The sequence below is a fragment of the Bufo gargarizans genome, chromosome 1 (assembly GCF_014858855.1).
Source record: "Bufo gargarizans isolate SCDJY-AF-19 chromosome 1, ASM1485885v1, whole genome shotgun sequence".
In the NCBI taxonomy this organism is placed as follows: Eukaryota; Metazoa; Chordata; class Amphibia; order Anura; family Bufonidae; genus Bufo; species Bufo gargarizans.
Genome location: NC_058080.1, coordinates 660124644 through 660138886, shown reverse-complemented (window position 1 = coordinate 660138886; position 14243 = coordinate 660124644). Strand labels below are relative to the sequence as shown.

Below are 14243 nucleotides of genomic sequence, written 5' to 3'. Positions count from 1 at the left end.
TCAGTTAAAACAAAGTGCAGAACCCCTTTAACTTTAATAATTTTATTTATTTTCATTTTGAGGGATATCTTTTCCATTCACACGTCCGCAAAATGGGTCCGCATCCGTTCCGCAATTTTGTAAAACGGGTGCAGACCCATTCATTTTCAATGGGGCCGGAATGATAGGGGCAAGGCTGAAATTGGCGCTTGCCCCTCATGGTGTCACTGACACGTTTTATGTTATGGCCATGTTTTCTTCCCCCCCCCCCCCTTCTCTTTTCTCTCCTTGTTTTTTCTCCTCAGGTAAGCTGGCAACTGGACGGCAGGTGATTGGCTCAGGAGGGTTGCTGTCCGGTTGCTGGGCTTAGGCAATTTTTAGCCTGAAGCAAGGATTTGCCAGGAGGTGCTGTGGCGGGAAGGGAGTCGCTATTTAAGGTCGGTCACTCACCTGGTCCGGGCTGTTAGATTCTGCAATCAAGAAGGAAGCATCCCCCGCCCGCCCTCCCAATTTTATGTCGCGGTCTTTTGAATATGGGAGGGGGGGGGGGGGGGGTTAGTCGCCCGGTCTTTTGGGTGGACGGATATTAACTTAAGGGATTGTTAGTTATTTAATTTAAAACTCAGTACGATTAATTTATTGTGGTAATATTTATTGGTTAACCCCCAGATTTTAATAAAGACCGCGGCCTTATTTATCCACAGTTGGTTGTCTGTCATTATTATAGGAATTAGTTATAAGGGGTTTGTTAGTTGTCGATTGGGACACCATGTGCTGTCCGCATCCGCATTTGCGGTTCCGGATCCGCACTTCCGCATCTGTGCTTCCGTTTCCGCCAAAAGATAGAACATAACCTATTCTTGTCCGCAATTGCAGACAAGATAAGGCATTTTCTATTATAGTGCCGGAGATGCGCGGTCCACAAATTGCGGAATGCACATTGCCGGTGTCCGTGTTTTGCGGATCTGCAAAACACTTACGGTCGTGTGACTGGACCCTCATAGTAAAATTATTAAAGGTTATGTTTTATCTTCATGTATATTCTAATTGATTGCTTTCCTTGTACAATGTTATTAAATACTTTCTATGTTCTATGAAAGTATATTATAGTGCATTTGTATTGTGCAGCAGTTGTGTGCGGTTCTGCTGCGATACTGCAGCTAGATAGAGGGACAAGCGTTGTTGGAACAAATATTTTCTACTGGTGTGATATACCAGTCGTCCCCCAAAAATTGAGGCGGGGTGTTATATACCAATATACTTTCTTTATAGTGCATTTGGGTACTGTATAGTGCATTTGCGCATGTGCGTACGCGAAAATTATATTGCCGATATTTTGCATTGAAAAAAATAATGAATGGAGATCGCAAATTCGAATAATACATCTGGTATGTCACTGTCCATGTTGTGGGACTATTTGTGCACTTCTAGTAATTATTTCTTGGCTGCAAATATGAGCTGAAGGTTTTTCAGGTTCGCCTGCCATTAAAATGAATGGGACCTGCCGTGAACTTGCAGTTTGCGAACATTTGATCGCGTTCGCGAACCGTCCCGGCAGATGTTCGTCCATCACTATTCCTGAGCATGAATATGGTGGCTGCCACCATGACTGAGCTGTTAACAGCATGCAGAGATGTAGAAAAAAGGATGTGCGTCACTACCTGGTTTTAACAGGCAGAAAAAATGATAGAAGGATTAAAGGGGATGTGTCGCCTGAGAGGAGAAAACTCGCTAAACTAATTGACTAATTAACAAACAAGACCCAAGAATGACCCTAACCTCATGTCACACAATGGAGAATTAGTAGACAGCAAGAATAGAAAAAAGACATACAAAAATAATTTGAAACAATAACGGAATGATCCGATAAAACCAGTCACCTTGTTTTTGTTCCGGGAACTAGACATCCTGTTTCGCAGGAAGCTGAAAGTGCGACTCACTTTGTTCTTCTCACATTCCGGTTTTGCAGGGGCCATATACCTATCCCATTCTTCCTCTTCAATTCTGCAGAAATTAATGTATTCATTGCAAAGATTCCACATACAGAGAGGTCGCACTCTGTTTTTTTCTTTCCAGAAGAGTAAAAATACTCCTCTGACCTTTTTTAAGGAGTATTTTTACCCAAGGAGGAGTACGAAAGCTGCAGTAATACACATACATAATAATAATAATACGTAGGCCGGCGCTTGTTCACATCTGCGCTTGGAGCCTCTGTTGCCGATTCTGTCTAAAGACCAGACTAAAAAGTCTTGTATTCAGCACTTTGTCTGGTAAAAAGACAGATCCCGAACAGAAACTGAACGGATCCCATCATAGCCCTGTCAGTCAGGCTGGGCTCACATCACATTTTTGTCATACATTTAATGTACACAAAAAACATATATATGTTATCAGACGCCTCAGACAGACGCCATACTGCTGCATCCGTCACCACAGAGTTCCATTGTAAAAAAAAAAAAAAAAAAAAAAAAAAACTGAACCTTGCAGAATGGAAAAGTGTGGTACACTACACTACACCATCCTGCAGAGTTCTGCAAAAAAAACGTATACTTTTTATTTTATTTTTTTACAATGGAACTCCATGGTGACGGATGCCACAGTATGGCATCTGTCTGAGGTGTCCGTTAATGTATACGGTTTTTGTGTATGTTGATAAAAACCCACCCTTACGTGCCCGATCCAGCAGTTCTGTTATTTTTGTTGCTCTGCTCATCTAACGGAGCAGAACAACAGAAATAAGTAGAGGTGGTGTGAACGTGGCCTAAGAGATGGGTATTTATGCAGGGGAACCATTACTATGCTCATCTAACGGAGCAGAACAACAGAAATAAGTAGAGGTGGTGTGAACGTGGCCTAAGAGATGGGTATTTATGCAGGGGACCATTACTATGCTCATCTAACGGAGCAGAACAACAGAAATAAGTAGAGGTGGTGTGAACGTGGCCTAAGAGATGGGTATTTATGCAGGGGACCATTACTATGCTCATCTAACGGAGCAGAACAACAGAAATAAGTAGAGGTGGTGTGAACGTGGCCTAAGAGATGGGTATTTATGCAGGGGACCATTACTATGCTCATCTAACGGAGCAGAACAACAGAAATAAGTAGAGGTGGTGTGAACGTGGCCTAAGAGATGGGTATTTATGCAGGGGACCATTACTATGCTCATCTAACGGAGCAGAACAACAGAAATAAGTAGAGGTGGTGTGAACGTGGCCTAAGAGATGGGTATTTATGCAGGGGACCATTACTAAATACCATCAGGCAATTATAGCGAAGTGATAAAGTCCAGTCCAATATAGCGGAATTAACCCTGTACTTTATCATTTGCAGTACTTTAATAGCCTGCCTACATTCACTATACAGTGCACTACATACACTACACGCATCAGTGTGTGATGTGTACAGGTGTGTGATGTATGTGGTGCAGTGTGTGATGATCACACACGGCACTACACACTGCTGTCACCTTGATGTCCGGGGCTGTTTGTCACCTGTGAGGAGTCCTCTTCAGCTCCTCCGCCACCATGTTTCCAGGGGCCTTAACTGCTGCAGGGCGCTGTATCGCTCCGGCCCAAACCATCCAATAGTAAAGCTCCTTACTGTAAGGAGCTTTGCTATTGGTCATTTCAGGCACAGGCAGCATCGTGCGCTGCCCATTCCGTTCCCTGTGCTGCTGAATGTAGGGGAAAAGTCTAAGGTGTATTGATAGGCCTTAGACTTTTTCCAGGGAGTAAAATGCGCTTGTACAGGCGTTATTGCGACCTCTGCACATACATATGTTTTCGCTGGAGGAAAAAAAAGTGCAGATTCCACACGGCAGCTTCTTGAGCTTTTAGACTGCCTTGCTTTCCCTGTATAGATCCACACTGCACAGTATATGAAATACACAGAGTGCACTAGACTGCTGTATTTTCTACTATGGTCTCCATGTGAATTACAGCAGCAGGGTACATATCCAGATATGAAAGGGCACAATGTCACATCCATGGATTAAGGCTGGGGCTACACCACAATCTTGGCATGTGACACCAGTCGCGCAACCAAGGATCGCTGTGTAGCACTGGGGTTGCAGCATGACTCACAACTGCGGCAAATGTGACCCCAGATTCACAAAAAAGAAAAAACTGACACTGCTGTTTTTCTTTTTTTAATCTCTCCTGCTTAAAGGGAGTCTATCACCACGTTATTTCGCACATATACACATGAATAAAACAGTACCTTTGATGTATTTGTCCCATGTAGAGAAGCTGCAAAAACGAGGTTATAAACTTATGCAAATGATGCATGCGTCGGTTAATGACACGGCTCACCAGCAGAGGACAGAGAGCAGCGATATTAACCAGCGCATGCGCACTGCACATGCCTGTGCCTCTGCCCATAGTGGGCAGAGCACTGCACATGACTGGGCCCGGCGGGGAAGTGTGCAGGAGAGAACTGAAGAGGATGACGCAAGATTATTACAGGGCGGGCCAGAGGACACCATGAGGAGGGGCCTGGGCACTTACAGCCATGGCACCGCCCCCTGGGCACTTACAGCCGTGGCACTGCCCCCTGGGCACTTGCGAGGCCTAATTTGCATAAGTTTATAACTTTGTGTTTCAGCTTCTCTACATGGGACAAATAGATCAAAGGTACTGTTTCATTCACGTGTATGTGCGCAATAACGCTATATGAGCAGCATAAAACATGAAAACGTGGTGACAGACTCCCTTTAACATCTTCCTACATCGACAAGACACAACAAGTCGCTCTAAGACGACTGAGTCTTCCTGACATTGGAACATAGAGCAGCTGGAGCAGAATGACGTAATGCTGTGCTGAGGAGGCGCACACAGTACGGTAACGCGTACAGTAAATGACGTATTACATCACCAGGCCTTTATAATAATCATCGGCACGGTTATCTAACACGACTGCCATTTCTGGAATTTTCATTATGCAACAAATTCCTTCTTACTGAAGTCACTGCTATTCATGAATAATACAATGGAAAATACCAAGTAAGATTTGTGGTCAGACGGATTTTTTGGTATGTTATTTCTTCATTGTTTCTCTTTTTTTTTTTTACTATTTTCTGTCTATTACAAACAGGTAAGCACGTTCTCAGAGTAATATTAATATGAAAAAGATCACTGATCTCATTAATGTGACCAAGATGTAATCATTATGGAGAAAACCATGTATATTTATATACGGTATCTACTAGCCCCATACATTTGCAATCAGAAGTAATAAAGGTGAAAAGCCATGATGATGTCAACTTCTAAAATATCCTCACCAAAACTGGGGACAAAACGCTAAGGGCTCATTCAGGCGTCCGTATGTGATTGCGGATTAGAAGTAGACCCATTCACTTCTATGAGGCCCTTTTCTTCCATTCTATGGCTCCGCAAAAACATATCTTATACTTGTCAGTGAAAGTCAGGATGTGGCCCCATTGAGGCCTACAGGTCTGCAAAAATGCGGGATGCAATCCGTTTTTGCGGTCGTGCTGGACTGTGCACAAAAAAAATGATCCACAGTTTTGCGGACAGCATACGTCTGAATGAGCCCTAAGGGTACGTCCACATGTACTGGAAATTGTAGCAGAGAAGTCCACAGTGGTTGTTTTGGCAGTTCCGCCGCAAAAAACGTAACAATATCTGCAAGTGCTACATGTGGTTTATGCAGCAGAAAAGCCGGCGGACTTCACCTTCTCCATTGCAGAGGGTGAAATCCGCTGGTCAGATCCACAGCATAAAGTGACATGCTGCAAATCCACCCTGCAGCTTCAGTTACACTGCATTTGTGTATGCAACGTGCAGATGAGACTTCTTCAAATTCATCCATTTTGCTGGGACTGTACACCGCTCAGGATTTGCCACACGGCAATCAGTCACGTGTGAACCCAGCCCAAAGGAGCTAAGCCTACAGGGGACTGTGACTTGCTGGTTATCACCTCCTGTGGTCAAAAGGAGGTTTTTCCCATATCCGGCTATGTCGGACCATTTGGGCGTGAAGGAAAACCATCCCTCTATATCCATACGTGACGTCGGCCATGTTCTGCCAGGCCGCACAAAGATTTTCAGCGTGGATTTCACACTGAAAATATGCAAGAAATAACAGTGAAATAACAGTGTATGTAGTTTTCAAAACCTATCCACAAGTAGCGGATAAAATCCGCACAGAATTCGGAGCATGCTTTAGATTTCCGATGAGTCGCAGATTTCCCCGTAACATCCTCAGTAAAATTGCTGTGTAAGCATTTGAAGGTATTTGTACTGTGTCCCTCTATAATAACAGTGATACAATATTCCAGTACTTCTATAATTTACCTTTTTTCTCTCGACTGGTCAGGAAGGCTGTACGCCCGCTCTAACAAGATAAAGAGGAACATCGGTTAGATAGCGTTCGAGCGGCTGCTCGTGGAATCACAGTTCTTCCTCCACCATGAGATCTCAGGCACCTTTTAAACCATCAAGTAATCAAGATGATAGAAGTAAACATACAATCAGAAGAAGATACCTGCACACCTGCCAAAGTGAACACATGTCAAAACTTGCACCCACAGGTTAATACTATGAGAGCAGCGGTCAAGGAAGAGTATTCCCATCTTGGAAAGTGATGTCACATTGCTAGAAAATGCAATCACTTTATGACCTTTGGGGCCCCCACCAATCCTGCGGGTGAAGGGGCACAGTGTGGGTGTAGTGCCACTTCCCCTTTACAGTTTCGCAGCCATTCCTATTCACTTGAATGGGAAAATGTAGAAAAGGTCACGGCACTACATCAGTGCTTCGTCCTCTTTGTCCTTTGGAATTGTGGAGGTTCCAAAGGCCGGATCCCCAAGGATCAAAAAGTAATGATATATCTTAGCAAAAAGCCACCACTGTACAAGATGGGAATACCTCTAATAAGTGTATAGCATTCTCACCGATGTCACAGAGCTAAAATTAAAGGGCATCTGTCAGCAGATTGGTACCTATGACACTGGCTGACCTGTTACATGTGCACTTGGCAGCTGAAGGTCTGTGTTGGTCCCGTGTTCATATGTGTCCACATTGCTGAGAAAAATGATGTTTTAATATATGCAAATGAGCCTCTAGGAGCAATGGGGGCGTTGCCGTTACACCTAGAGGCTCAACCCTCTGCATCTGCCAAGCCCTCTGCACTTTGATTGAAAGGGCAAGGCAGTGTAAAATGATCCTGTCTGCCTGGCCCTGTCAATCAAAGTGCAGGGGGTGCAGAGAGAGCAGAGCCTCTAGGAGCAATGTCCCCGTTGCTCCTAGAGGCTCATTTGCATATATTAAAACATAATTTTTCCCAGCAATGTGGGTACATATGAACATGGGACCAACACAGATGCCTTCAGCTGCCAAGCGCACATGCAACAGGTCAGCCAGGTTCATAGGTACAAAACTGCTGACAGATGCCCTTTAAATAAACATCTGACTAAACGGCCCAGAAGTAACACCGACAAACAAATGGGAGGGATATCCATGCGTTCTCTTGGGACAACCGCTGATCATATTGAACATTACCTCACCCTTGAGATGTACTTGTAGTACATTCAGATTATAGTGATGCACAAGCCAAGAGAAAGACCAGCAACGGTTAGCGAGATGGATCCTATGAGCAGGGCTACACATCCAAAATTGCAGCTCCAAGTCTCCAATGTAATGTATAATATATAGCAAATGAAACAGCAACAAGGGAAACTGGATAAAATGATCTAAAAGAAAATATACAGTACACAGACATGCTACAATGTGTAAAATACTGGAGTGTAGACCCGCTCTATAAGAGCCATCAGGACCACCACCTGTTAAAGCACCATTAAAAAAAACTGCCACCATGACACCACTGCAGTACTTACTACCGGGGTGAAGCAGAGACACTGATTTAGACAATGAAAGTGACTGAAGAAGTGAACGACCACTGACGCTGAACACACCATCTACAAGCAGGGATAGATTTTAATGGCAGACATATTTGAGCTCTTGGTTCTCAGCATCCAAAGCAGTGAATAGGGTGAGAGTTATCACCAAGATAGAAATACTAAAAGTGTTACAGGCACTGTGCCCAAAGAGACAGGGCCACGGACTGTAGGATAACAAGGAGATGGCTTCCTGAAATATTCAACTTGTTATTCAGATGTATAAATGGATGACTCTCTTACATGCTGGAATATACTGCATTATCTATCAACTCCACATTAAACCCAGACATGCAGTCCAAATTATGAGAAATATTAAAACAGCGGCTATTTCAGTAGGTACCTATCAAAATTACCTACTTGAAGTCCAAAGCAGCAGAAAGAACAATTAAAACATTAATTTTATAGTTTATGTTTGAACACATTTCCAATATAGTAAAAAGGTTGTGCAAGATTTTAATAATAATGACCAACGCTCATCGGTCACATTGCCTAGGCACAGCTCTGTCCCATTCAAAGGAATAGGGCTGAGCTGTAATACCAAGCACAGCACCAAACACTGTATGCCAGCCCTGAGGAGGCCGCAATGCTCACCAGAACATTGCAGCCTCTTTAAACAGTTGATCGGTAAGGGTGCCGGGTGTCAGACCACCAGCGATCACATACTGATGACCTATCTTCAGGATAGGTCATCAATACTAAAACACCCAGAAAACCCCTTTAAAGGGAACCTGTCACCGAGATTTGGGGTATAGAGCTGAGGACATGGGTTGCTAGATGGCCGCTAGCACATCCGCAATACCCAGTCCCCATAGCTCTGTGTGATTTTATGGTGTCAAAAAAACGATTTGATACATATGCAAATTAACCTGAGATGAGTCCTGTACGTGAGATGAGTCAGGGACAGGACTCATCTCAGGTTAATTTGCATATGTATCAAATCGGTTTTTTGACACAATAAAAGCACACAGAGCTATGGGGACTGGGTATTGCTGATGTGCTAGCGGCGATCTAGCAACCCATGTCCTCAGCTCTATACACAAAATCCCGGGGACAGGTTTCCTTTAAGTTTTATAAAACTTTTTCCTATTTTTCACATTAGGGTATATCCATCTCTGCAACCTGCGCCTATGGCGAAAACATGAGCTGTGACAACCGTCTGCAACCTACACAGTAAATGGGTAATAAATGTATAACGTGGAACTAATCCGCTAAGCATAAAACTCCAGGTCCCTGTAATACACAATCTTGCCTTGGAGAAGACAGGGCCCACGCGCCTTTTTAACTTGCTGTATATATCGTAAACTACCGGTAATCTGAAAACTGTACTCAGCTGGTGAACATTCAATACTGGCTGCTTATTAGTACTCTAGAAAACACTACAATTCAATGGTACGTGACAACAACACTCACCATCCCCAGGTTCTCCGATAGAAAGGTCACGTGCCAGGCGAGGCTTTCCAAGAAAATTTTTGGGAGAGGAATAAGAGTATGAGCGGAATCTTAGACCAGAAGATAATGGATCCTGGAAGATAAATATTTATTGGTGATTAATTTATGCAATATTTTGGCTCATATTAGAGGTTTATTGGTTTTCTAAAAAAAACAAATAATAATGAATGCAAAGGTTACAAAATTAAAAAGAAGCTACCAAGCAACTACTCAACTCTTCAATCCCCTGACGACCAGATGCAGGAGCTCTGGTAGGCCTTTGCCATATACATGACCAGTGCGGCCTTACAGTTTGTGAACAAGACCAGCAGGGACCACTGGAACATCTAAGCTGGATCAGTGGGGGAATGAAGAGGTTTTTTATTGTTTTTGTGTTCCTTCACATTTTTTTCCCCCAGACACCATAAAAAGATTGCTTAACTTTTATTTTTTGCATTAAAACAATATAAAATACAAAATTAAAATACAGACTCCAAAAAACTATGAATGCTAAACGCATTTACCTTACTCTGAAGAAGGGGTAAAGTCCCTGCTTGCCGATTCTGAAAATCCCTCTCATTGCTCGTCTCAGAAGAGTCCAGCTCATCAGCGCTGTTCCCAAGAAAACCAGACGAATCCTCCTTAGATGGAGAATCGGCACTTTGATATCTGCTATATGTCCCCTCACTTTCACTGTCAGCATCAAGACCATCCAAGCTAGAACTGAAGAAATGTGGAAATTAAATACGGAAAATGTAGCATTAGGCCTCATTCACACATACGTGGACCACAGTCCGTGAAAACCCGTCCTGAGTGCACGAGCTTCGTGCCGCCGCTGCTGTACAGTAATACGCTCATATGATCTATACCAAGTGTATTACTGTACAGCGGCGGCGGCACAAAGCGCATAGCGTCATAGCAACCAATGACACCGTGCGTTTGCGCACTCAGCAGGACGGGTTTTCGCGGATGAGGCCTTACATGGTGGCCCTTCACTTGCAAGAGCATCAATCCAATACAAGGATGGGCCAGGTCCGACAGAGCGGGAGCAGCTGATACTCTAAGATGCTTATACACCCTAAGAGGACATATGGAGAGTTGTCTTTAATGGGAAGATTTTTTGCCAACCCGATGAAAGGTCTGATAATTATTCAATGATAAACTGTCCGTCTAACGACTCTATAATTGCAGACATATAACGGACTTGTCAGCAGCTAAGTAAATGTTTGTTCAGAGCTACAACTGTGGCTGTAACAGACCAAATATTTTCAACATATCCAATAAAACTGTGGCAGATGGATAACATTTTTATTGACATAAAACAATAAAAGTGTCACCATAGATGAAAATAATATAGCAGATATCTCAGCTATGGACATCGTCATAGAATGCCATTGAATCAGCGCTCATGCACACAAATGTATTTTTTTTCCATGTCCGTTCCCTTTTTTTTTTTTTGCGGTCCGTATGCAGAACCATTCACTTAAAATGGGGCTGCAAAAATAGGAAAAAGACTCCATATGCATTCTGTGTCCGTATGTCTGCATGGCTGTTCCGCAAAAAAAGATAGAACATGTCCTATTATTGTCCGCATTACGGACAAAGATAAGACCGTTCTATTAGGGGCCGGCCATTCCAGTCTGCAAAATGCAGAATGCACATGACCGGTATCTGTATTTTTCGGATTCACAAATTGCGGACTGCAAAACATCCAACGGTCTTCTGCAACAACCTTGCATCGTTTTGCCATTTCTTTTTACATCCACATTCTCCAGTTTTTTGTGCCTTAAAAATATTAAGTCAGTACCTAGAGAAGATGATTACCTGCCATGTACATTCCTCAGATCCTGCTCTTTGGCTACTTTTCAGCTCAGTGCAGAGCTGTGATTTGTGACTGCAGTTTAGCTACTGGGATAGTCTGAGACACGCCTCCTGTCTCGCCATTGGTTCAGCCTGCTCTCCCGCCCCCTGCAGCTCTGTGTCCTCACATTGGCTGTTGTTGGCTGTTGTGTACAACACAAGCTGATCACAAGCTCAGCAGAAAGTCATGTACAGTCGTGGCCAAAAGTTTTGAGAATTACATAAATATTGGAAATTGGAAAACTTGCTGCTTAAGTTTTTATAATAGCAATTTGCATATACTCCAGAATGTTATGAAGAGTGATCAGATGAATTGCATAGTCCTTCTTTGCCATGAAAATTAACTTAATCCCCCAAAAAATCTTTTCACTGCATTTTATTGCTGTCATTAAGGCTAGGTCTACACGACGACATTTGTCGCGCGACAATTTTTATAATGGCAGTCTATGGTGTCGCACTGCAACATGCGACATGCTGCGACTGCGACGCGACAGTCGCAGAAAATCCATTCAAGATGGATTTTTCTGCGACTGTCGCGTCGCAGTATGTCGCATGTTGCAGTGCGACACCATAGACTGCCATTATAAAAATTGTCGCGCGACATTGGTGCAACAAAATGTCGCGCGACAACTGTTGCGCCCTATCTGTCGCGCGACTTTTTGTTGCGCGACAAATGTCGTCGTGTAGACCTAACCTAAAGGACCTGCTGAGATCATTTCAGTAATCGTCTTGTTAACTCAGGTGAGAATGTTGACGAGCACAAGGCTGGAGATATTATGTCAGGCTGATTGGGTTAGAATGGCAGACTTGACCTGTTAAAAGGAGGGTGATGCTTGAAATCATTGTTCTTTCATTGTTAACCATGGTGACCGGCAAAGAAACGCGTGCAGCCATCATTGCGTTGCATAAAAATGGCTTCACAGGCAAGGATATTGTGGCTACTAAGATTGCACCTCAATCAACAATTTATAGGATCATCAAGAACTTCAAGGAAAGAGGTTCAATTCTTGTTAAGAAGGCTTCAGGGCGTCCAAGAAAGTCCAGCAAGCGCCAGGATCGTCTCCTAAAGAGGATTCAGCTGCGGGATCGGAGTGCCACCAGTGCAGTGCTTGCTCAGGAATGGCAGCAGGCAGGTGTGAGCGCATCTGCACGCACAGTGAGGCGAAGACTTTTGGAAGATGGCCTGGTGTCAAGAAGGGCAGCAAAGAAGCCACTTCTCTCCAAAAAAAAACATCAGGGACAGATTGATCTTCTGCAGAAAATATAGTGAATGGACTGCTGAGGACTGGGGCAAAGTCATATTCTCCGATGAAGCCTCTTTCCGATTGTTTGGGGCATCAGGAAAAAGGCTTGTCCAGAGAAGAAAAGGTGAGCGCTACCATCAGTCCTGTGTCATGCCAACAGTAAAGCATTCTGAGACCATTCATGTGTGGGGTTGCTTCTCATCCAAGGGAGTGGGCTCACTCACAATTTTGCCCCAAAACACAGCCATGAATAAAGAATGGTACCAAAACACCCTCCAACAGCAACTTCTTCCAACAATCCAACAACAGTTTGGTGAAGAACAATGCATTTTCCAGCACGATGGAGCACCGTGCCATAAGGCAAAAGTGATAACTAAGTGGCTCGGGGACCAAAACGTTGACATTTTGGGTCCATGGCCTGGAAACTCCCCAGATCTTAATCCCATTGAGAACTTGCGGTCAATCCTCAAGAGGCGGGTGGACAAACAAAAACCCACTAATTCTGACAAACTCCAAGAAGTTATTATGAGAGAATGGGTTGCTATCAGTCAGGAATTGGCCTAGAAGTTGATTGAGAGCATGCCCAGTCGAATTGCAGAGGTCCTGAAAAAGAAGGGCCAACACTGCAAATACTGACTCTTTGCATAAATGTCATGTAATTGTCGATAAAAGCCTTTGAAACGTATGAAGTGCGTGTAATTATATTTCACTACATCACAGAAACCACTGAAACAAAGATCTAAAAGCAGTTTAGCAGCAAACTTTGTGAAAACTAATATTTGTGTCATTCTCAAAACTTTTGGCCACAACTGTAGAGTAAGGAGAGTTGATTTTAAGTAAGTACTAAACCATTAGTGAGAAAAAAAAAAGTAATGCTATATATATATTGAGGCAAAGGAATCTTAGCAAAAGTGAGCCAGAATGGCTGCTCTAAGGCTGGGACTAAACAGTGATCTTGGCCGCAACGCCTGGTGCACAACCAAAGATCACTGTGTAGCAGTGCAAGCACTGAACTGAAAAGGGTCAAATTGTGAATTGCAATTAGCAACCCCAGAATTGCCAAAAATCCAGTACTGAACCTCATTCAGTTTAATAACTGCACTACTACACAGCCTTCTTCCATCCGACAGGTGACACTGCCAAGATCGGCGTGTAGCCCCAACCTAAGAATTATTTTCATAAAGCAACAGCATGTGCGGTATGCGGTCGCAATGACTAAAGTATCGCTGTTGACTGATACATTTCTCTCCCTGGAGAGCACACCTCAGGACTGAGTAAGCATTGGGCAGATTAAGATGTATTGTCAATCTCCTTAATTACAGTGCACTGTCTGATGACAAAGGCACTTCTAATAATATGATAACTCATACTAAGGCGACTTTCACACTGGAGTTTTGGCTTTCCGTTTGTGAGATCCATTCAGGGCTCTCACAAGCGCTCCAAAACGGATGAGTTTTGCCCTAATGCATTCTGCATGGAAAAGGATCCGCTCAGAATGCATCAGTTTGCCTCCGTTCAGTCACCATTCCGCTTTGGAGGCGGACACCAAAACGCTGCTTGTAGTGTTTTGGTGTCCGTCTGACGAAACTGAGCCAAACAGATCCGTCCTGACACATAATGTAAGTCAAGGGGGACGGATCCATTTTCTATGACACAATCTGGCACAATAGAAAACAGATCCGTCCTCCGTTGACTTTTAATGGTCTTCAAGACGGATCAGTTTTGGCTATGTTACAGATAATACAAACAGATCCGTTCTGAACGGATGCGGACGGTTGTATTAGGCTACTTTCACACCTGCGTTCAGGTGT

The 14243-nt window shown here is 43.6% G+C and overlaps 1 protein-coding gene across 1 annotated transcript in view; it reads right to left on the bottom strand.

The window, feature by feature from the left end:
- The window catches only part of ARHGEF28 (Rho guanine nucleotide exchange factor 28), a 238675-nt gene that overhangs the window by 70040 nt on the left and 154392 nt on the right, over positions 1 to 14243 (bottom strand). Inside the window, 5 exon segments of the mRNA XM_044276054.1 lie at positions 1860 to 1983; positions 6297 to 6336; positions 7838 to 7918; positions 9311 to 9422; positions 9853 to 10051. Coding sequence (XP_044131989.1) covers positions 1860 to 1983; positions 6297 to 6336; positions 7838 to 7918; positions 9311 to 9422; positions 9853 to 10051 — 556 coding nt within the window.